General features: G+C 38.0%; 1 protein-coding gene and 1 long non-coding RNA gene across 4 annotated transcripts in view; one reads left to right on the top strand and one right to left on the bottom strand.

Moving 5' to 3' along the window:
- PTPN4 (protein tyrosine phosphatase non-receptor type 4) overlaps nucleotides 1-24,856 on the bottom strand; it is a 119,224-nt gene that overhangs the window by 73,812 nt on the left and 20,556 nt on the right. For all 3 annotated transcript variants that reach the window (XR_012674062.1, XM_075152908.1, XM_075152907.1), the window contains exon 2: nucleotides 1,696-1,850. Coding sequence is in view for 2 of the 3 variants with exons in the window: in XM_075152908.1 (XP_075009009.1) it covers nucleotides 1,696-1,833 (138 nt within the window). In the remaining variant the exon portion in view is untranslated. The remainder of the gene's footprint in view (nucleotides 1-1,695; nucleotides 1,851-24,856) is intronic.
- On the top strand, nucleotides 2,009-4,615 carry LOC142083469 (uncharacterized). The gene is made up of 2 exons (XR_012674063.1): nucleotides 2,009-2,178; nucleotides 2,228-4,615. It is a non-coding gene; the product is annotated as an uncharacterized LOC142083469 (long non-coding RNA).

Consider the following 24,856-nt stretch of genomic DNA (forward strand, 5'->3'; position numbering starts at 1 on the left):
CGGTATGGAATACCCCATTGGCCAGTTGGGTCAGCTGTCCTGGCTGTGCTCCCTCCCAGCTTCTTGTGCACCTGGCAGAGCACGGGAAGCTGAAAAGTCCTTGATGAGTGTAAGCACTACTTAGCAACAACTAAAACATCAGTGTGCTATCAACATTCTTCTCATACCAAATCCAAAACAGAGCACTATAGCAGCTACTAGGAAGAAAATTAACTCTATCCCAGATGAAACCAGGACACTCCCCCCCCCCCCCCCCCCATCATCAAAAATTCTCACCCTTAACTATTCAGAAGTCCCGAAAAGTTAAATAGCTCCTGAATGAATGGCAAAATGCCTGAAGACTGCATCCCAAAACCTTCTATCTTGATTGAAAAATCTAAACCAAATAACCATCAAGTCTACCTTTAAATCTTAAGCCACTCGACACTGGGCCCTTGCAAGTTTTTGCTAGGTAGCAGATTTCGCTCCTCTGATAGGCAGCTGCAGGCTGCACAGGCTCTAACCACCTGATTACAGAACAGAGAAATGTAATCACTGTCACAAATCTTCCCTAAAACATTAGAATGTATCAATATCTTCACTACACACTGGATATTAGAATACAATATAATTACTGAGCACTGCAACTTTTTCAAATAGTCCAAATTAAACTTGTTCACACAGATTTGAGAACTGCTTCTGTTTCTCCCTCACTTCCCAGCTGAAGTCCCACGGCCTTATTTGATACCGAGCTACTCCTTCACTCCATTCACTGAATTCTAATTTTCTCTTGAAAAACTTTAATAATTATGCCACATCTGTAACTTTTACCATCACATTATTCAGCCTTTCTCCACATAAGTCATCAATTCTATAGCTTATAAAGTAAAAGCTGAGTTCTCCTGCCCCAGGACACCCCACAGCTGCTTTCCTATTGAGTTCTGGTTCTTCTCACACAAAGATCACTTTAAATACTTTAATGTTTTCTTGTGAGGTCCTTGCCTGTTGTTTGTGGGGAACATTTTCATTTTAACTCCTTATAAAGGATTACAGATTAGAAATTCTGATGAATAACCTATTTTAAATTCCAGGGTCATATGTAGAAGTTATTCACTTTTCCCATTAACAGCCCTCAGCATTCAGCAGCTAGCTTCCTATTTTCTTTCCTGCCATCCTCATTAGTGCATTAGAAGGTGGTGATTTTAAGCGAGGGAAATCACAGAACAAGAATACAATCTGAGAAAAGCAAAAGGAAAGAGAAACTTTAAGACAATAGCTGTAACCACATATAATCCTACACATGATTGAACATAGTTAGCTACACAGTCAAGAGAAGAGTTACCATTACATCTTACTCATGCTCAAAATGCAAAAAACGGAACAGAGTAAAACAAAAGCTCGCTTCTCATTCAACTCAGTGGCAAAACTGCCCTCCATTTCCACTATACAACTTCAGCCCACGAAGAAAATTACTAGAAATAAACTATGCTTTGTATATTCAATTTTGAAATGAAGATCTCTTAGTACTATAGAGGATGCCAGAAGACTAAATTCACAGTGACTTAGTACGTAACATGTACAAGCATGCCTGCCTGAACATAACTTCCCCTTCTATTCTGTACTTAACACTATTTTGAAAGTCAAACTCTAGCCATACAAGTCCAGCAAAGGAAAGCAAGCTCAGCGATATTGATTTGCAATAAGCAAATTACTTACATTAACTCTGAAAGCTTGTACAGTGTTATCCAGGAGAAGAATGTTGCAGACCACCTCCGTATGCTGCCTGTCTCGTGCCAGCTCAGATGCTCGTACATTGTAGGTTCTGCCAGCAGGCAATCGGAAACGTGCGGTCATTACTGTCCACACACAGTCTTTAGGCAAAACAAAAACAAAATTAAAAAAGATCAAAAAGTGCAACTGCAAGAATGTCGTACTTCAAAGAAAGGTCAACGCACAGTAAGTCCATTGTTAAAAAACTTCATCACGGACAAAAGAAAAATTACTACTAAATTCATGGTATCCAATGATGAAACAATGTCTTACAAATTACAACACAACCTTATTCCAAAATACTCAGTCCCTTACTGTCTGTCCATTGTCCACTTCCTCCCTATTTTAAGGTTGTTTTGTGGGTTTGGTTTTTTGTTTCTTTTTTGGTTTTGTTTGTTTTTTGGTTTGGTGTTTTTTGTTTTGGGTTTTGTTTTTTGGTTTTTTTAAAGATTCAGATCAGCATTTTCCCTTCAAAAAGCATTGTAATTGCTGGGCATCATGGCTACTAGGCTCCCAATATTAGAGGCAATTAAGTAATTAATTTCAGAGCAAAACAGAAAAAAAATGCTTACATCAAAAAGCTTTATAGAGAAAAAGCATGCAGAAAAGAGAACAGCAAATACACAAAGATTCTGATGCATTATTCTGCAAAGGTTGTGCATTCATTGTATAATAATCAGACATGAGAATAAACAGTGATAACAAAAACATTAACATTGCTTTTTTTTTTTTTAAATTACAACATGAATAGATAAAGGTTTGTCAAATTACTGAATCTTCTGTCTAGGTCAATTTGACTGGATTTACATATTTAGTTTGGAAGCACAAACAATTCTTATTCTCCAAATAAGGAACCGTGACCAACAGAAGTCTACACCCTGTGCTAAGTGCTGACATCCCACAACCCCAGTCCAGCAAAGCACTTAGTGCACACCTGATGCTATTAGCCCTATCCAACAATACTAGTTACTTTCTTAAGTACTTCGCAGGATCAGGGCCTGTGATTCACTTAATTACACACTCGGCAAACTATTTCTACATCCTTTGACAAGGGTGTAAGCAAACAGAAAGTTTCATAACTTAAGTAGAGAATACATTGAGATAGAAAACTAAAGTGTTTTAAAAACTAGTAAAAGAAAACAGATATTCTCAAAACTGAATATAAAATGATTGATTTTCCTTATTCTGTGAAAAATTATGAAGACTTCAAAAATGTTTAAATGTTTGCTTCCTATTTTGAGAGGGGTGGGTGTGTATCATGATAAAAAAAGGAGAATTTAGCAGAGGACAGCAAACATCCCAGCAGTGATTAGAGAGCTTGCCTGGATCATAAGAGATATCTGTGCTCCAATATACAGAAATTAATCAGGGTAACAAGTCAAAGATCAATCCCCTCTTAAAGAGTTGATAGCTTAGATACTTAGGCCCTTGTGGGAAAGTGGAAGACCAAGGTCCAAACCGCCTGTATCAGGAAGGGCCAGGAATTTGCAGTTTAACCTTCTTCCCACCGCCTGCAGCCAACCTCCCGAGCAACTGCCCTAAAAATCCCTGAGGTATTTTGTTTTTCTAGAGTACGTCTTCAGCTCTTTCAGCATGACCACACATCTCAGACATAAAAAATCTTTTTGACGATAATCCATGCTTGCAAGATGTTTCAGTTTTGACTTAACCAGCATTTTCAGATTAAAAAGTACTTGTTTCCTTACCAAACAGCTTTTTTTTTTGGCTACTCAGTCACTCTGGCTTCAGAACTGCAATGCTGTATTCATGCAGAATTACAGCAAGTTTATTTTTGTTTTGCTAAACCAACATGACAAACTGAGAAAGGATAAAGATACCAGATAAACCCACCAGCTGCAAGCTGAACTCTTAACTTTCTCTTAATGATAAAATAATGAAAAATTGTGTCACAAACATTAAAAATCCAAAGTAAAGCCTAACAAGAAAGTACACATCTGACAACTCCTCATGAAGAGGCTGCTTCCACTAGGCCTTCGACAAGTCTCAAAAATAAAAGGCAGAACAAAACCTTTAACAGAGAAAAACAGGTAACTGAACGTCCATACCAGTGATCTGAGCCAACAACATAACATTTCACAAACAATATTTTATGTCACATAGACACAATCTAAAAGTCAATCACCTTACTAGCCGTAACAGCGTAAAGATCAGCATCTTTATCAGTGCAGCTACACAACCAATAACTATAGCCAAGACTTTAGAGCGGTATTTGCCTGTGTGCTGAATCAAAGAAGGTTTCAGAAAAGCATGCAATTTCATTAAAAACAGTTTATCCATACCACAGAAACAACCTTTCGACAGGCATATTTTACAATGATTTGCATAAGTGACAAATCAACCAAGACACAGTGAGGGTTATCTCAGAGTCCTTTCCCACGAATGCAAACACCAGTGCACAAAGTAGGACTGTTTAGCTTCCAAATAAGTATTGCAGTCCTCACAAAACCGTTTGGTAGTGAACTGGAAGGGTCTAACTCAACAATTCACAATTTCGCAGCAGAAAAAAGATTTGTTAAAGGCCAGAAACCATCATGCTTTAAGGGAGCAAAAAGGCAAATCTCACCTTTCCCTCCTGTTCTCTTCCCTATTTTTGTCTTATTTGCTGATCAAGACCAACAATATTTCTTCCTTCCTCATCACTGCCTTAAACTAGACAGAAAACTTCTGGGTTTAAACACAGCAACAAATTCATAAGAGTGAGCAAGGAGAAAATCTGCCCTCAGTGATCCTCAAAATCCTTCAATACCAAGCAACCATTCACCGTGTCCTTCAATAGACCCAACTGCAGACCCAGTAAGTTTCCTGCTGTAACACAGTTGATCTTCACTCCAACCAAAAAAAAGAACATCGAATAGTCGCAGACAGTGATTCAGGTCCTTCTTAATGTACATAAATGAAATGGTCAAATTCAAGAAAAAAGGCACTGTATCATGAGTTCGCTGAGGAAACAGGACCAGCTATATTGGGTCAGAACAATGGTTCATCTAGCTCGCAGACCTGAAAGGCCAATGCCTTCTCACTCTCTTTAAGTAAGGAAAAAATGAATAGGACACACACAAAAAGATATTTTTCACATACTGTTCCACAGTCTGGAGTTTAGCATCTTCCTCGTGTGAAGCTCATATTCACACCATGCTGGACATCAGTCATTCATGAATGTTTTCTTCATGGACTTAGGAAATCATGTTTTGAACTTCAGATTAGGCAATGAAGCATTATATTCCATGACCCACATACACTATGTAGTAGCCTGAACAGCCATCTTGTATTAGACAAGCTTCTTCCATGAAACTAAGAGGCTCTTGCAACTGTAAAATACAGTTTTACAACTAAGTGTAATAACTGAAATCCTGAAATACTTGTACAAAATGGAAATATAACAGCCATGAAAGTAATAGAGAGGAAGATGACGAAAGACAGACTATTTTTTGCAAACCACATTCAAAGTTATTTTTTCCCCATATGTCAGCAAAGAAACTATGGAAGTATGTAGGGATTATGTTAAAACGCCTTCACCACCACACGCTCTCTCAAAAATACTCCTCCTTCTAAGATCTACCAGGGTTATTACATATAACTGCTTTGTGGCCAATCATGTGTACACAACCCATATTCACACCTCTATCAGCATACGTACATACAAAAAGGACGCAGTTGTTAAGCACAGACAGACCCTGCAATTACTAGTCTTACTGTGATATACTTGTTTTACAATATAATTGGCCCTGAACTGTATCCATATCATCTTTATTACTCTCTTCTTCCAGAAATATATGCACCAAGAACACAGACAATATTATTTCTCCTGACCAGGTATTGCCATTCTTGCTATACATTTTGAAAACATACTAGCAAAATAGTGAGATGGCTAGCTATTGCTTATGAGATTATAAATCATAACTATCTGATTTCCCAGCAAATACTGGTTATAAAATTACAAAACTGATAAAAATTCAGCTACGATGGTTGCAAACTTCTAAAACGAAGATATGTTATAGCTGAAGTTAGGATGGAACAAGTAAAGGACTGACTTCAAGCTCCAAAGCAAAATCTGCAGCCCCAAAAGAAACAGGAGTAAAGACAAAAGGTGAGATTCAACCAAAAAAGTTTGAGAACAACTGGTTTAAACAGCAGGTTACGTTAAGCAAGGTACTACTGTGTGTGCATATCTGTGTCACGGACAGCACCTTGGCCACTTACACTAAAAATCTTTCTATATATGCAAGTGGATTATTTAAATTGGATTTAAATGGGATTAATCTTTGCATATGAAGAAGGTTTTTGCTTATAATTTTTCAGCATCTTCTGCTAAGCATGTAATATTTAGACACTTGAATTAATAATCCAAAGCACGTGCTGCTACAGGAACTGGAGAAGAACAGAACTTGTGCAATGAAACTCCATTTACCTCTCAGGTCTGTGGAGGGAGTAAGTTCCTGAGCTCAGGTTTCAAGTGATGAGGCAATTCTAGGGAGTGTTCTCTATCAAAGGGCAGAACATTCCTGCAATGCTGGCTTGGTTAGGGCATTAAAGAGCATACAGAAGCTTCACAAGTGAATTTTCAGCATCCTCTACTCTATTCTTTTATGTAAAAGTATACAGTAAAAGGACAATTTGCTTGGGCTTACAATAAACCAACCAATTTTAAGCAGCTTAATAAATAAGCAGTTGATTAAGAAGGTAATTAACAGAAATTTAATTTATCCAAGAGTGCAACCGATTCGCCGACTTGAAGTAAAGTGTTCTTTTAAAGAGTTTCCATCGTGTACTATACACAAAGACAATCACCTTAGCAGAGTACAGTACGCACATATGTATTAAAGGACATGAGAAATTTCATTTTTCATGGCTAATCTAAAGCAGCTAGGAAGCTAATGCATTGCCAGATTTCCATTTGTTTAGAAGCTGGTATTTTAGCAACCCAGAAGGCATGTATTTCCACTGTCGCCCACCTGCTGATTTGGGTCCAACATCGTACATGAATTTGCTATAAGAGGTGGAAAAGTAGGCCAGACTCATAGAAAACCCACATTCTTATAACATGATGTAGCTTGAATACATTAAATAGATTACAGACCCCATGGTTACTAAAATTATCCAGACATTCCAAATAGGAGAAAAAAAAAAAAAACAACTATTAGAAGCACAAGGAAAATTTTGAAGATTTAAACAGAGTAATACAACCTACCGCATTTCAGACAAACACTGAGTTATACCTAGGACCCATCTTCATATACGTTTACTGAAAACATGTTAGTGAAACTATATTAAATGTTTTAACCAAAATCAGTTTGAAAATGATAAACATTAGTTGATTGTGCACTATTTTAAGGGAAGTCCACATTAGTCCAACAAATAAAAGTTCAAATTTTTTATCTTTCAAAAATTTGCTTTGAAAGTTTTCAGCAATCCTAATCAGGACATTCCTTATAAACAAAATCAGAGTAGAAATGCATTTTCATTTAAGTGAATCGACCCATGCACTACAATCCTGAACCAGTTCTAACGATTCATACTTCATTCATCTCTTCCTACTTTCTGCTGACCAAACAATGGAAAGTATCCATAATTCTTGAAAGTTGACATGTAAACTTTGGGTCATTTCACTTTGTTGTCACCAAGTGCAAAGGTTCAAGTTAGATTTCTAGCCAGGCAACAGCATCATTAATGAATCTGGGCTCTATCAAAATCTTCTGTTTCTTTCGTAAGTTTATTAATTATCTGTAATATATAAATTAATCAAATTCATTCTGCTTAAGGAAAATAATATTCTCCTGTAAAGCTATCACATGGCCACTTATTAAACTCGTCCTAAAACTTTCACTGGAAAAGAGAGATACTGCATTTTTCCTGTTGATGAACTGGGAGTTACAGTGACCGCGCAATGTAACTACAAGCACGATTCCTTCAGTGCTACCACATTCCCAAAGAGTTGTCAAAAGAGAGCACTAGATACAAGGAGACATTGGCATTGGAAGTTAGGAAGGTAGTTTCCAAAACCTCAGCAACTTCTCTTCGCTGGTGGGTAACCAAATTGTCCTCTCGTTAGCCCAGGTATCTGCATGGGGTTCGCAGCTCTGGGGCTCCAAGCTCACCCCTCTTCTCAGTCAGCCCCTTCTTTACAGCCTGGCCCTGAGCAGCCTCCACGCTTCATATGCAAAACTGGTACACCAAACTTATCTAATCTCCAGCTGCTTTTATACATTCCCTCAAGACTTCTGTTATCTGCGGGCACTCTGAGCTGCTTGATTAAATCCCTCACAAATGCAAGTAGTATAGAACAGCAAAAGAAATTCCTTCTGCAAGTATTTTACTCTTGAGAGCAACAAAGAGCAACACACTCACATGCGCCCAAAATGTCCACGATCTCACCTGCATTTCAATGACTGTGCTACTCTTACATCTTCAATCCTCAACCACATAAAGAGCCAGATCTAACACAAAAAGCATTAATTCTCAAAGCGCATCTGACAGTTTCTGAAGATTTTGGGCCTGAAGTTCAACAGCTGAGAGAAAAGTAGTTGAATTTAGCCTCTCTCCTCTACCATCAGCGTCTCCTACACACAAGCCAGTAACAGAGAATTAATATTCTATCCACTTATTCTATCCACTTATTCAGATAAGTTTTTAAAATTATTAATTCTTCTTGTTTTATGAACACTAGGATTTCATGGGGTTGGCTGTGGATTTCAGAACAGGCTCGACACCTAAATTAATAATTACTCTCAGTTTAAAAAATTATGTGAGGACTTCTTTTTAGAAGAAGAGGACTTCTTTTTAGAAGTCCTCCTTCTTTATTGAAGACCTCCTTTGATAATGCTTTTTACCTACTTCTTTGGATAGGGATTTCAAATTTGAACAACTGCTGTGTGATATCAAGCAAGATTTTCAATGTTATAATCACATAATTATTAATAGAGTCAAAAGGTTAAAGGTGAAACACCTTGCTCTATCACTCCAAGAATTTCATTCTTTTCAACATAAAAATAATAATTAACCAGTGTTCGGTCACTCTACACAAGAGAGTGGCCAATCTGTTAGAGAAAGCTGGAGGATGTATACCAGAACACAGCAAAACAGTTTGGTAGTACTGTAGGAATCTACTATTTCATCTGAAAAATAAACTATTTTGGCAATTTGACAGTTCCCTCCCTTGCTCCTTCCTTCCCCCAAGAACAAGAGCATAGCGAACAGAAAAGCCTATTACAAATGACACTTCTATCTAATTAAATGTCAATACTTATTATGCTTGAACTGTATGCACAATGCTCCAAAAAAAGCTTCTCAGAAATTCAGCTGCTCCCTTTCTCTGCTTTGGGTCTGAAGTAGGACAGTGCAGGAAGTCTGGTATCTGCTTTTCTTCACTCCTATACATAACATTTCAGGAAACACAGAGACAGCAAGATAAAATTCATTAGTTTGAGATTATAATGCTTACTGGCACAGTTTAGAAGTAATACTAATAAAAAAAGTAGTTCTTAGAAACCATGCCATCAACACTGCCAATTATTTTGAACCTAAAACCTTTCTGTCCTCCCTTTCTATGCCCAGTCATTTTTCATATGAAGAAAGTAACTCTTCCATCTTCACTAGACTCTAGATTAGATACAGCCTGTGAAGATATTAAAAATTTTTTGAGAGAAAAAAAGACAAAAAAAAAAAAGACTTATAGACTCCAAACAGCTCAATATGGTTCATTTTAAACCCATTTTTAAGTTTCAAATTTATTCTTAGTTAATACCTGTCCACACCACATTATAACTGGCAGCCTGATAAATGCACTGGATTTCCATAGCACATCCCTTCATAGTAAATCTGATCTCTTTTTTCAGTTTTTGACCAGTTTTCTAGATGGGGAACTTAGCTTCAGAGAGGCTGAAGAAATACACCCAATACACTAGAAGTCTGCAGTTAAGAAAGATCTAGAATTAAAATAGTCAGACAACTTTTTTTTTTTTTTTTTAAAACCTCTCCTACTTCAGCAGGTTCAATCCATTTCCCTTTTCACTGCAACAGCCTTCTTCCAGGTCAGAGTGTGAACAAATGCAAAAACAACAGAAAACCTCCTTCCAGCTAGCTCCTGCCAGCTCAAGGCTGAGTACTCACTGACCTGGTGATAACAGTACTTCAGAAGAGAGAGGACTTTTGCATTACTTCCAAATGATGCAAGAAAAACGTCCAGAGTCCACGTGCCTTTAGGAAAAGGCTTCATATCAAGTACCTATGGTTATTCACAACAACTACAAAACCATCTGTCATACAGGTGACACACTGAAGCCACAGTTGGACTGGAAACATCATATGAATCTGTGCAGCCAATATTGTTTCTGACCCGGAGACCTTTTATTTGCAGGTGATACTCAGGGGTAAGGGACATTTTATGAAACAACAGTCACACACACGCTTGAATAAGATGTGTGAAGTTTACATGAGGTTTCAGAGATTATTTTAAGCATAAGTCTAGAAAGTTTCTATATGACAGCAATATACCCATATGCACCTTTAACAAACTAGAAAAAAACCACCTATCCCTCTATTAAGCAATAAACTATAACGGATAGTCAGGATCACCTGGATCATAGTGCGACCACTTTACAGAATAGTTTAGGAACGGCATATCATGGTGTAAAGAAACAGAGAGTAAGCAGCTGAAGCTAGAAATGCCTTTAAGTAAAGATATTGGTATAGTTTAAGGCCTGTAATATGAAAACAGAAGTTGTGAATTTGCAGGGAGCCAGCAGCGGGCAGCAAGGTCCAAGTAAGTAACAGATTACTAACAGATGTTACTGGATGGGCCCCAAGTGGACGTTAGAGCCACCAGGGAGGCCAGAACACTAAGACAACCAAATCTTAAAACTGACAGAAGCCAATTTCAGACCAGGGAGAGGCTCTGCCCACCCCACCTCCTCATACCATGTTCCCACTGTAGGTAGGCTGATGGCAACCACCAGCTATAGCAGTGGCCAGCTTGTGAGCCAGCAAAGACACACAGAGGGGAGAGCCCGTGGGTGCACGGCTGTGGTCACTGCACCGCTATGCAACCACTTCAGCGAGTGCGATGGACAGCAAAGAAACATGTGCACTGAGTTAGCAGCAGCCCACGCTCCTGGAATAAGCAATTTATGATGGAAAATGGCAAAGCTAGCAGGGAAAAAAAATTAAATCTAACTATTTTTAAGAATTAAAAACAAAAAAAATACAGACCAAATCCTGTGGAAGGGCAGATAGCTGAAGCAGTTAGAAAAGGATAAAACTGCCAGGAAGAAGAACTAGGAAGAGAAGTACTGTTTAAAGATCACAAAATGGCGAATTTAACTATCCTTCTATATTTAAAAAATATTATAAATTAAACAAGGACGCAAATGCATTGATAAGACATAAAACCACCTTGTTTCCTAGTATGCAGCTGTCAGCTCATGATATTTGGAGGCACTTACCATGTGTAAAGATTACTAGGAATAAACAGAAAAGTTTTCCAGTGAGTTCCACCTCCAATATTTTGAGCTTGATTATATCCATAACCTGCCCTTGTTTGAAAATAGCCTTAAAAATGGCAATCCCTGACCTTCACACAGATGGTTACTACATCTAACTCTTCCCATTCCTGGAGCTGGATCTCGTATTCTTGGTTTAATGACTCAATGCTATAATAAGATGTAATAAATGGGGACTATAATGAAACATTACTAAAATATCTTCTTGATAGAAACTTCTCAAAATAAATCTGCAGTATTTTTTTTAAGTATGTTCCTAAACTAGGTTAAATAGATTTAAATAGATTTTCCATTAAAAGGAAATTCTGGCTCCCATACAACCCTAAGATTAGGAAGCCTAAATATTTACTCAACAAAAGAAAAAAGGGTTGAAATCAGTGCAAGTTCAGACAAACTAAAACCAGAAGCATCAGGTGATAATAAAAAGTTAGTATTTCATATCCTGCTTAAGAAAGCGGGGGGGGGGGGGGGGGGGGAACAACAAAAAAACCCAACAGAACCCAACCAGCAAACCCAAAAAACCCCAAACTTCTTCCTACAGCTTTCCTCAAAAGTATCAAGGGGTAACTAAATTTGTCTCTCCTTTGCTATACCACTCCAAAAAAGATTTCTTTACCTATTAAAAAAGGAGTTTACAGTCCTCTACAGGCCTAGTAGAAACCAAAAGCTCTTTAGTGTCTAAAAGGAGCTTGGTAATCTTTGAGCTTTTAATGACAATGTACAACTGCCTATAGCTATAATAACCTAGTACAGTCCTTTCAGGACACTAATTATTAACAGCCTGACTATACATGCTCAATCAAGGGAACGCAGCAAGTGAGAATTAGGTTTTGATTTCAGCTTTTCCATCTACAAATAGGAGGGGTTTTTAACACAATTTAAGAAGCCAAAAAGAGAAAGAAATTACATGTAAATAACAACTGCTGGTCTGCAGCAGTTGTATACAACTAAGCAGATAAAACAGGGGTAAAACACCAAATGCTGGAAAGATACGTGTTCTAACTTGGTGTGACTGTAAATGAACACAAGTCCCACATCCTATATGCCATACAAGCATCAACCACAACTATCTGAAGACAACATCAACAGAAAACATACCGATGGAGAAAATCTGTGGGCTAGCTGTTAACCACTCAAGCAGCCACAGATCAATACTGCTGCATGCAGCAGGATCTTCAAGTCCAGAGCAGCTAGTGGAATTGGCAGCTTTAGTTCCAGCCATGGCATCTGTGTTGTGAAGCCTTTGAAGCTGAAGGCAGTCTGAATTGAAAACAAACTGGCAAAATTCGGAAAAAGCTTTTATTCTACTCATAGCCAACTTGAAGTTGAATTTTGGCTGGCATTAGAACTGAAGTATTAGACAGAGGGAGGAAAGTTGTCTGTGTATATTCTGTTCAGAGATGCTAAACCTAAGCCAAATTATCTTCAATAGACTTAAACACAGCAGATACTAATTCTAAGGCTGAATATAACCAATTGGACACTTTCCATCAAAATTAGTTTTTAATCAGAAATGCCATTTTTTTTTGCCATCAGTTTTGCCAAAAACCACCGATTTTCTGCTGGAAACATTAAAATAATGCCTGTCTGGCTACCTGCCTGGAAAACACTTGTCAACTCCGCTTCCTCCTCCAACAGAAAACAAACCAAGGGAAGTCTTCTAGCAGCGCTGCCCAGAGAAGTGACCTCACTCCATTCGTGTCCCTGGCTCTCAGCCGCCCTGCCGTGCACTCCTTTCCCGAGCACCCGGATAATCAGCCTCTCCCCAGCTTTTTGGCCCTGGGGTGTGAGAGTGGAGGAGGTCGCCTCTTCGGTTGCTCTTGGGGTGCGCGCTAGAGAGAGACCCCAAAGCACGTCTGGGCACTAGAACAAAAAGCTCTCCGCACAGGGTGAGAGCAGCTTTGCTGACGGACCTGCCCAGTAGCAAAAGAATCATCCTATTTATATCATCCCACGTTTTAAATTCTCCCTTTTTTTATTTATTTATTATTAAGAGCTCTCCCATTTTTACAACTTCAGTGCAGCTCAGGTAAGTATTTTTCTGCTCACCTCTGCCTCCTCTCAAAGATTTTCTTTATAGGAAACAATTTCCATTTTCAAGCCAGCTCAAGAGGACTAGAAGTTCAAAATTATTTGAGTGAATCTGGCAATGAAAATATCACTCATGTTCAAGTGATTAAGCAGTTATAATCTGATAATCATTCACCTGCAGTGAAATTAAAAAAAAAAAAAAAATATCACAGTTTTGGGGGTTTAGTTTCTTTAGCCAAGTATCTTAATGAGGTCTAAGCTCCCCAGATTTGTAAATTGTACAAACCTACTTTGTAAAAGGATCATTTTCAAAGATCTTGACCAGAAAATGACAGGACAATTCTATCTGTACTTCTTACAAAGTGAAACTCAAAGCTAAACCAAAAGTTTTCCAAAACTGTGGCATACTGACCTCAACAGTCGCACCCTGTCAGGGGTTATGACATGATTAAACGTTAAGGCCAGACTGCAGGTTCCGTGCACTTATCTTCATGCATTCCGAGTTTTGTAAATTGTTAAATTACAATCAATTCTGTACATACACGAGTAAGAGGGAAAATTACCTTCATGCGTACTTCTAACAGTTATCTAAAAATGCTTTCCCTTTTGGGATGCATTTCCTTCTTTTGAAACTAAACTGACAAACTTACACAAGCATATAAAGCTTCTGTAAAAACAGGTGTTGGAAGAAATGTAATGCAAGAGGAAAGACAAGATCCAAACTTACATAAAAAGTTTATAATTCTTACCAGGGTTCATCAAAGTAAGACTTGTGAAAAAACTTTGAAGTTTTATTTTTTGTTTCTGAATATGACTGTTTTCTTCCTTATAGCTTTGTTCTTTATAGAATTACACAGTAATACTTGAAGTTTCCACAAAATTAACTTAACAAAAATAGCAGATGTTATTAATGGTGTGAAAAGCAACATCACACTGTCAATTGTACTAACAATGAATATACTGCAACAACAACAAAAAAATCCCTACATTGCCGCATCCAAAAAGTAAAGGCACAAAGTTGCAGGTGTACAACTGGAACAGGCACAAAATCTAGAAAGACGGAATTTTTTAATGCACTACGGCACCAAAATGAAGTCACACCATGTTACCCAAGTGAAACTAAAATTCAGTGACAAACTCTGTATTTACATACTGTTCATCTCAGCCCACCAAATTAAATCTCAGACCTTTAATTAGAAGTTAGATTCCTTTTACTAATATAATAGTGAATTATTTTCCAGGTACGGGGTATACATTTTCTGTATAAAAACACTTAGTGTCATTGCATTTAATAAAACATCTGAGTAGGAAAAATTACCTGGCCATTTTGCTTGGAGCTGGAAACTTCTAAAATCAGCTGCCATTCAGAATCAGCACGAAACTTTCAATACTGTTGGTTTGAGATTAATTAATTCAATTATTCTATAATTTACTGAGTTTGTTTTTAGTAGGAAAACAACTTCTACAATCTCCTCTAAAGCATTCATGTTCAGGAAGACAACATAGGCTTTAATGCTTCTTTATCATATTGGCTCAGTTCAGTATGAAGTATCATGTCCACTGAAAAAGCAGGCACATAACCATATTACAAGCCAGTTAATCAACTAAAAACAAAGCAATAAAAGAAACATCACAGCTCCAGTTGGAATAAAACATTGCCAAGAAAGGCAAATGAACATACACATGCAGAGTTAGCGTGTGCTGAAGTTAAAGAGCAACAGGCTATTAAAAGGAGAAAGTACTACAAAATTATAAAAGGCTATTTATAAGCTTAACGTCACACTACTGTTTATCACACTGCTATTTATGGTTTCACTCACATATTTACTGCTTTTAAGCAAGAACAAAACCCTAAATGCAGTTTAATCACCTGCATATCACAGTGTCTTCAATTTCATTTACTTACTACCTTGCTGCTCCTGAGAACTTTCATCTGGCCAAATTGATTTCCTGATAGGAAGCTAGCACATACCTCCTGCCACAAACCAACATGGGAAGAGCCCATCACCCCTGACGATACCTTGACAGTAATGAAGTTACCTCTCATTCGTCTTTGTAAAACAACTGGAGGTCTGGAAGTATCCTGCTAATATCTTTTCTCTGCCACTAGAACTGTAAGATGGTTCAAATCCCCACCCCGAGCCTCTTCACTGTGTTGCAGGCTGCAAGCACAGTTACCATGCCTCAACTGAGAGACTGGGGGTGAGTTCAGTTTTTGTTTTTTCCCCTACCAGAACCACAAATGCCAACCTGACTGTAGCCACAGCCCAATACAGAAGTCCACATGTCCACATCATCACAGCAAACCTTCTCAAACTTGTGGTATGAAAGATCAGACCAATTTTTCTTTTTTTTTTTTTTTTTTTAACCAAAGCCTAATTGTAAGAAAGCCATACTGACAGAGGTGGTTATATGTCTAGTCACTAAACTTTAAGTGAAACACAAATTAACTTTTCCACTACATTGCCTATAACAGACAACTACTTATTCATAATAAAATAATCTAACCTCAAAAGAAGTCTTAATCGAGTGATTAATTTAGCTTTATATGCCACAGTGAAGTTCACGCTACTTGTGCAAAAAAAAAAAAATTACTGTTAAAAATGAACCTATGTTATTTTACTGTTCAACTGTATACAGGAGAGACTGCGACATCCTAGCCTTTAACAATCTTTTTCCCACTGTTTTAAAAATAAGGCTATAGCATTATTTTTCTCTTTGAAGTCAAATGACTGAGGCAGCAGATTGATTTAAGAGCCTTCTATGCAAACTAATTCACCTTCCAACATACAGCAGCTTTACAAAATGCTTAGCAAAAAAACCATTTGGATAGTCTCTTCCACTATATTGCAGTTAACAGATACTATTGTAACTGAACAAAACCAGTTATAATCCCCAAGCTGTTAGAAATCAGAAGTTCGCAAGGCTGTTCCATCTTTAGTGCAATCAGTTCTCTTTGCTCCTCCATGCAAGTGCTGAACTCCCAAGCCCCACCTCTGCTGAGCCAGGGACTATGCAAGGCAGCAGGTCTGAATGACAGATTTTAACCAATTCCCTCAGTGCTCTCGGTTCTCCTTTGATTCTACTGAAAAAGTAACAATGAATGATTATGCTAAATATCTGTTTCAAATAACACGCATCTGAAGCATGTGGTAGTCTACAAAAACCTGACAGCGGAGACCTAACGCAAGGCTTAGTGAGCATGTTTTCAGCAAAGTTGGCATGCTACAAATGCCAGAAAGAGATTTCATAGTCAAAATAAAAAGGTAATGTAAATCTGCAAGAAAAAACAAACTTATTCACAATACCAATGATTTCCAAAAGCACGTACGGAACACACAATTTAAGTAGCTGATCTGCAATGATGGCCTAAGCAACAGTCACAGTATAAAACTCACCCTGCTACCACATTCGTTATTTCTATACGAGGGGTGAAATTCGGTCTCCAAAGCTATCTGACAAGTGTCTTAGTAAGACAACAAGTCAATGTACTTTTATGATAGTAGACCTTTCATGTTTGGAAATTCAGTACAAGCTATTATGTAGACAGCTGACATTTACCCAAACCCCTATCAAAGAAAGAGCGATAACTGCTCACAGTCAAACTAAGCATGCAAATCATGCTGCAATTCTTAAATCTAGGAAGTAACTACTTCCTCAGCTGTAATTGTGGTCCATGCCAAACACAGAAAAGGACTTAGTAAGTAGGCATATTTCTCACCAGCATTTCAGTTCTCAAGAATCTGTACGTACTAAGTGACCCATACGTCCAGTGTGCACTGGTATGTGGAGACGTGAATCTCTGACAAAGGAACTCTGAAACTCCTCCAAGCCTGTGGAGCCAAAAAGATTCAAGTCTTTTGACAGAAGTGATGAATTTAAGTGTCCCTAACACGAAAAAGATTTGCAGAATGCACCCAAGTTTCCCAGCTTCTTGTCCTTTTGGTAAAGTTGAGAATCAAAATTTTTTCCGTTTTCCATAAAAGCAGTGGAAGGGAAGCTGCCAGCAAGTAAAATCATTGCTTCCTTAAATACCTTTCCTTTGAGGCCATCATAGAACACTTTTTTCTGCTCAACTGCCAAGCAGTCAACATTTTGGGACAGATTCATCTCCCTTTTCAAAAAGGGAATAGAAGCTACTGTGGAAAAAAAAAAACAAACTCTCAAAATACAGAGCACAAATGAGTATCTGTGGAGCGTCTCCCTCTGAATAATGCCATGTGAAGAGACTGTTGATGGTAGAAGGAAGGAACATCCAGAAATCAACCTGGTGTCAGCCATCCCAAAATTATGGGCAGTCCTCAGAAAAAAGTTCACCATTAGATCAGGTGTGATTAGCCTCCACTAGTGCTAACTGGCACAAATGAGAAATCATACTTGTTAAGATCAATTCAGTAACCAGACCTCAAAAATGATGAATATGAGGCAAGTTTTATGAAGAATCTAGCTTAGTTTCCCAAAAGCTCTAAAAGAACTTACTCTAGGCATTTATGTTTTATTTAAAAGAAAATGCAGTTCTAAAATTTCCCGCTACAATTCTTGTTTATATTCAGAGTTCATGAAGTCACAATAAAAGGCTAAGGCCCTTATAGTCAAAGGTATCAGCACAGACTTGCAGAGAAATGAAAACAAGTTACAATAATGAATATTTAAATTACTTTTATGAATACCATTATAGACAACAAAAATTCCTATAAAGTTCATAATATAAACAAGAAAAATTTCTCAATATATTTTCTCATTTTATAAAGACAGATATGGTCTCTCTTGGAAGAACCATTCTTCTATGAATATTTGACATCAAATGCAAGATTTTTTTGTCTTAGCAAGCACATGTTATAATCCCTGAAAGAAATAATAGATAGTGGACAGTGGAGATAGCATATTGTTAAGTTTATGTTTTCGGACATTTCAATGTGGCTACTAATAGCACTTTAAGAGTCATTAAGCATCATTAGGCAATTTAAATAATTAAGTAATCTTAAAATAGCCTGGCTCTTATTCCTGTTGTTTTCCCTGGAAAGGCAGGTACAAACATGGGTTACAGATTAACAGGTTGATGCAGTAGCCATGCTGAAACTACAAAGATAATTATTTATTACTGAAACCATCAGTTCCATACCATTCCTCTCCTTCAAGTATTCCAGACCTCAACCATGTCCCTTCTTCACTTCTCAAGGCTCTAACAGTCTAACTGTTCAATACCCTTCACCACTCAAATCCTTCCCTACATTATGCCCATTTCTCTAATCACCTTTCAACTTCTCTCTGGCCTGCTCCATCCTTGTCTTTGCTACTCCATGCCCTACTCCTTTGGTGGGCACAGAAGATGGAACAGCAATAGAAATTACCAAAATGTCCCCAAAACCACAGAAAACCAAACATGTACCACCTGGAGGCAAGAAGAAAAACTATACCCAAGAGACGAGAACCATGCCCAAGCCTGCTCCCAAGCTTAAAAGAGAGATGCCAGCTACATCTATAGTCAGAGTAACACCACAAGTGTAAGGTGCTTGATGCATTCTGCTGAGATGCTTTCCAATGGTTATGAATGGAAGGGATGGATGGCAACATCACCACCTACACAGCATTAACAAAAATCATTAAAAGGCTTTTAAATTTCACAGATTTTAACATGAGGTACAGAAAGATTCCCACACCATCAGAAAAATCCGTAAAGGACCTGCATAGTCAAGTGACTTCCCCCTAACAGTGTCCCAGATGCACAAATTTTGAGTTAATTCTGGGTTTCAGAACTTAGCCCTGCCTCATTTTTCTACCCTCCTCGCCAACAGAATTAATTCAACGCTTAGGGATGACCTCCTTCAAAACAAGACTTTCAGAAGAGAAATCCTTGCAGGAAAACTGATTAAGTACAAGTCTATTCTCAACATGCACTGATATGTTGACAGCAACACGATACAGCTTTCCAGTAGCTAAGTGTTCTGATACATAAGAAAAGAAGAAACTTACAGCTTCTATCAAGTGTGAAAAGACACTCACAAGATAAAAGATTACATTCATTTTTTCTTTAAAGCGAAAATATTGTACAAAGTGCATTGAGAAGGAACAGTCTAACAACATACAAATGAATCCATGAAGATGGCATTAAAAGGTGATGAGCTCTCCAAGTCAGCACACCTGCACTGTTCCTCTTGGGCATTATGTTTAAAAACTCTTTTCATTCATGTGCCTCTGCAGTCAGGCCCAATCACTTTATTACACCCTCTTCTTTAGGCACTCTTCTATAATTAAAGCCAGCTTCCCCAAACTATTTGCTGCCCTCTGCATTACACGACAAAAAGTGAAACTTCTACCTCATGCAGAGAATCACTATTTTTTCCCTCGGAGGCAAAGACACAGTATCATAAAAATTACGCTATTATGCGACTTCTTTTATTATAAGGCAGCATCAGTAATACTGTCTTGGTCTGTTTATTCCAACACTTTTTCGTTATCTAGAATTCATATCCTTAAAAAAAGAATAGGCTAAGCTAAAAAGCTATTTAGCTAATAGTTAAACTATATTATCTTAGAAGTGCAGTTTATTTATATTGCCTATGAAAAATATTATTCCTCCCAACTGCTGTAAAGATAGGTTCTCAGAGTTTAGATAAGAAAACTTCAGGAGTCTCATTTAATACCACTATAAAATATAAAACCAAATGGTCTTTTGTTGTTGTTATTGATTTTAGTTAATTTTTCCATGCTATATTAACACTAACATTACCCTAAAATTGTTTGTTAATTTGTTCTAATGGTGTTTTACAACAGGCACGCAGTCTAACATTACTGAAGCACTTCCGAAGGCATCATCTATAACATCCCAGAATCAAAAGGCTAAAGAAAAGGAACATATGGCAGGATATACAATATGCACATTAACAAAGAAACCAAGTAACCGAGTTCTTTTATTTTCCAATGTCTATTCACATGCACTTTCCTCTGCTGGCAGCTCTGCAGCTCAGCCCAGTTCCCCTAGAAGCAGCTGCAGGAGCCACAGGTGAAAGCAACAGGAGTGTTGTTCTGCAGAGCAGCATCTCTCTGCACGGTGGTACTGTGCTCAGCTGAAGGCACAAAGCTCTTCCTCGCGCTCCCACAGATGTTCAGAAGAGGTATTTTCCAAAAATGAAGACACTACTATCACACAAGCACTAGCAGTATTTGTTGACAGGATGTGATTACTTTCTTTCTAAATAACAAGATGTTCTCATCAGAATATCACAGATCAGATTCAGTTCTTCTGGGGGACCAAGTCTTTCACCACAAGAAGTATTTTAAATAAGGACTTTAGGAAATTCAGTATTTCCAAAAATGAGGTGGTAAACTGAGTTAACAACAAGCTTCATCTTAAGAAAGATGTAGGAAACAGCCCAGAATAGTAAGGCTCATGAAGATTGAGAGTGCCAAGCCAAAACCAAACCACTAGCCACTTAGTTCAGTTTTCCCAGTTAAGTCCTTCCTGATATAATTAGTAGTGGATCTGTGACAGAGATGAACAAGCTTGCCATATTACGAAGAGGCAAAAAACTGCAACCCATGAAATGGAGAAGATCCTTTTCCCATTACGGAATAGTAAACCTGGAAGCAGATATAGAAACTGCGTTCTTTAATAGCATACAAAGGAGATCTGAATACGTTACATTTGCATTATGATTATGGGGAGCACTCTAGCCGACAAAGTCCAAATCATCCCTTCTGAATTCCAGCCACCATACTGGCATTAGCAATACTGACTTCAGAACAAGTACACTTCAGCAAGTGTCTGTTGCTATGGGTTGGCAAATACTGACTAGTCATCTAGATACGACCACGCAGTTGTTGAAATGGGCTGCCAATATCAGAGTTCAACCATCTCAGAACTGTCAGGAAACCGAGTAACACCAATAACATCCTGGCCTACCATGAAATTGTTGAAACCTCCTGTGGAAAGGTGCGGCAACGGCATACAATTTATTCCCCAGATCACAGCAAAGAGACCTCAGTAACCCATGACTAGAAAGGTTTCTGTGGCTCCAGGGAGTTGCAGAGTAGAAAGACACAGATCGATGGGTCCCTTTATAGTCCAGTAAAGGTTTAAAAAGTCTCAGCTTTGCCCAGTGCTAGAATAGATCCTCTCCTCTGAAGTGCTCGCAGGTCCAAAACTGAAGTCTGTGAAGCCAGAGAACAAAAGAAATGCGGTTTGAACTGGATCATTCAATTACTGAACCGAGGCTGCTGAAAACGTTACCCATGACTCACGAAACAGCAAGTAGCCCGTGCCATGCACCATGCCACTCCTTCAGCATTAGTTGATGGTGGGGTGGCTCAGAAGGCAAGCCAAGGAGTTCTTCAGTTCCGACTATTCAAGGGAAACAAATGAAACAAAGCTTGTCCCTCCTAGGTTCAGGAGCTGGTGTCAGGATGCTCTGGCAATTTCTTAAGAATGAGCGTGATGTTATGTGCATCAGAGAGAGAGGCAATGGTAAAGAGTTTATTACCACCACTGCCTTATCCTTTTAAAAAGTAGCTCCCACTCTTTAAGAACCAGCACAGCATGTTTATTTACCAGAAGGACACCCAAAAACCTCTCAAAGAAAGAGAACTACTCAGCAGCCAAGAGTATGAGGAATCTACAATGTCCATTTGAGAATGCGCTGTTCTCAAACTCCGAAAGCTGGAGCCCAGAGAGCAGAAATCCCTGTTATTTAACACAAAACCAGCAAGAAGCTTGTGTCTGCTACTGACAGGCAGGCAGACTGCTAGGAGCTATTCTGATTCTTTACGAAGGATGTAACATGAGCATTATTAAATAACAGACGTGTCCATCTGTCCTCTGGAAGTATATAAAGAGAAACACAAATTAGAATTTCTTCACAGTGTTAGATCATCCGCCTTTCTCTAAGAAAATCTGCTGAAAAAAACAGAGAAATGAAGAGGTGCCAACTAGACTGAACAAGTGCTGACAGAGCTCATAAAAGTCCAGAAAAATCTCATCCAGCTCTCAAGAAATCCAAAATAAGTAACTGAAGAGCACAGATACCCAAACCTACAGCTTATGCATACTTTGTGGTAGGCTTTGTTTTTTAACAGATATATAGGCTACGCTACATGTACATCTCTCTGGCACATGGTGGTCACTACAGCAAAATAACTTACATTGATGAACAACCACTAATATTTTTGCCACTGTATATTCTATGAAACCATTTTGTAAACTTGCTGTTACACTCCTCTGAAACATGATATGGGAAGATACTGGTAGCTGGAGTAGGGTTAGCCATGCCACCATTACATGGCAAGTTTTAATAATACTGCAAATCTGGCTCTTGCATCTGATCTTGCAATTCCATGGACTGTTGAATTTTTAGTCTGAGCCACAAGGGATGGGAAAGATCTTAAAATTATAGTTGTTTGAACATTTAACTGAAATTCATTTTTGTAGTTAGCTTGTTTTCCTGTTTTGTGGCTTCACTAAGAAGTTCCTTTCAGTTTTCTATTGAATATGATTGATAGACAATATAAGAGAATACAAAATCGCTTTCCAGAATAACTATATCAGGGTTAAGGGAGATCAGAGAGCCTTTACTTAAATGCCTGTTTTCAGAACACTTACAGATAAAAATACACCACCTATGGAAAGTACATAAAATCTAGGCATGGCAACAGGGGAGAAATAGAAAACTATTTGACAGAAACGTTTAGGTAAAGAGAACACAGCCACTACCTCCACTGGCAGCAATTCAAAAAAAATATTACCTCAGGAATCCGAGAGCAACTCCTGAATAATGATCATGCCTTCCTTTCAGTAGGGAAAAGAGAACAGCATTCAAGGGCTTATGGAAAAGAGCGGGCGGTAGGATCCATGTTATCAATAGGTACGAGCAGTACAGAATGGATACAGACTAAAAAGACATCATGTGACTACTGAGAATAGGAGGAAGGCGACAGTAAGAGCTCTCAAGCAGGGGAGCGCTGCCAGCCTTACAACATGGGCATCAGATCCCCTAGTGCACATATAATAAGGCGTTCGGATATTTTGGGAGAAGGTGTAGAGATCATGGGACATAAACCCATAAAAAATCATATTTATTTACATTTTACGTGCCATAGAACAGTCTGCCTTACATTTCTGATTTAGGGTTATACTTCAAGAGACTGGAATTCAACAGTTCACCTTCATCAGGGCAGTGCATCAAATCGTGGTATTAAAGTCTGAAAAATGACCTATTTACTGAAAAAAAATCTAATACTGAATGATCATCTGTAGCCTGAGCGAGATCATGTTCGGTTTGGTGCATTAAGCTCAGATTTTTGTTTTACTTTGTGGTTTGATCTTTTTGTCCTAGAAACAAATGGAAATTTTGAAAGTCAATAATCAGGATTATGACAGCCAGAAAGAAGGCAAGGACAACACAATGAACTACAGCTCATATGATTGACCAGAGGATAATTAATATCATTCCTTTCTGAAGAGACATACACAGCTGAATATCAAAGCTGAGTTGCAGAAACTGTCTTAATGGTGTGTATCACTGTTAAACAATGCCACTTTTTCTGTTAGTTTTTTCCAAGTAAATAAAGGAATAGAGGGAACATAATTTACATGAATTTTTTAAGAACAACAAAAAGATATTCTTAGGTTAGCTGAAACATTTTGAGACTTAAACGTATGCACCATTACATACAGGTTTGGATTGAGCCAGAACGTCTATTTACTCGGCACCGTGGGAGTATGCAGAATTGGATTTAGATGTGAATTCATATCCTTTGTAGGCCTTAACCTAGGCTCAGATCCGAAAATGCCCAGCTTTGCAAGTAACTTAAATTCAGATGTATATTTCACCATTTCAGAATCAGTTTAATATCCGTAGAATAAAACAAACCACCCCTTCCCCCCACAAACACTTTTATGCTGCTATTAATAACTTGATTGCAGACTAATTAAAGTCCATCTCTGTAGACTAAGGAAAAGGGTGGGATTATTTAGTGTGTTTATTTACAGACAAAGTGGGCCTTGTTATTTCAGGGACATGAAAAACAAAATTATTTGTTGTGAAGGTATCCAGTCCTTGCTGCAAAGACTATGAAAATAGATAAGGTTATATTACATCTTTTTTGTTGCCAATGATCCTACCAAAATGGCTTAAGACTTCAAAATTTCATACTAAACAGGTATCATACTGTGCTGCCTTGGAAAACTACTGATTTAAATAAAAACTACTGATTTTTTGAAACTTACACATATCCAACTCCAACAGCTTATCAGTCTAAACCTTATCGTAATTATTTAACAGCTATGATTTAAATAGGAGGTTTTCAACATGTCCTGAGGATGACAGGCTCCACCTCCTGTGCACACTGAGAAATGGAAGCTTCTACTGGTGTTGTTATTGATCACTTATAGCAAGAAAGAGATGAACAAGCAGCTTTGGAAAAATATGTTAAACAATAAAGGGGAGGGGGAGAGGGAGAGAGGTTAAGGGGAAAAAAGCAACAGAGATCAGGATTTCCAGAAGTAGGATGTGATCACGTCAGAGACAATTAGACTTTACTCTGATGAACTCTTTATTTTGATATAA

The sequence above is a fragment of the Calonectris borealis genome, chromosome 6, assembly GCF_964195595.1.
Source record: "Calonectris borealis chromosome 6, bCalBor7.hap1.2, whole genome shotgun sequence".
Taxonomy (NCBI): Eukaryota; Metazoa; Chordata; class Aves; order Procellariiformes; family Procellariidae; genus Calonectris; species Calonectris borealis.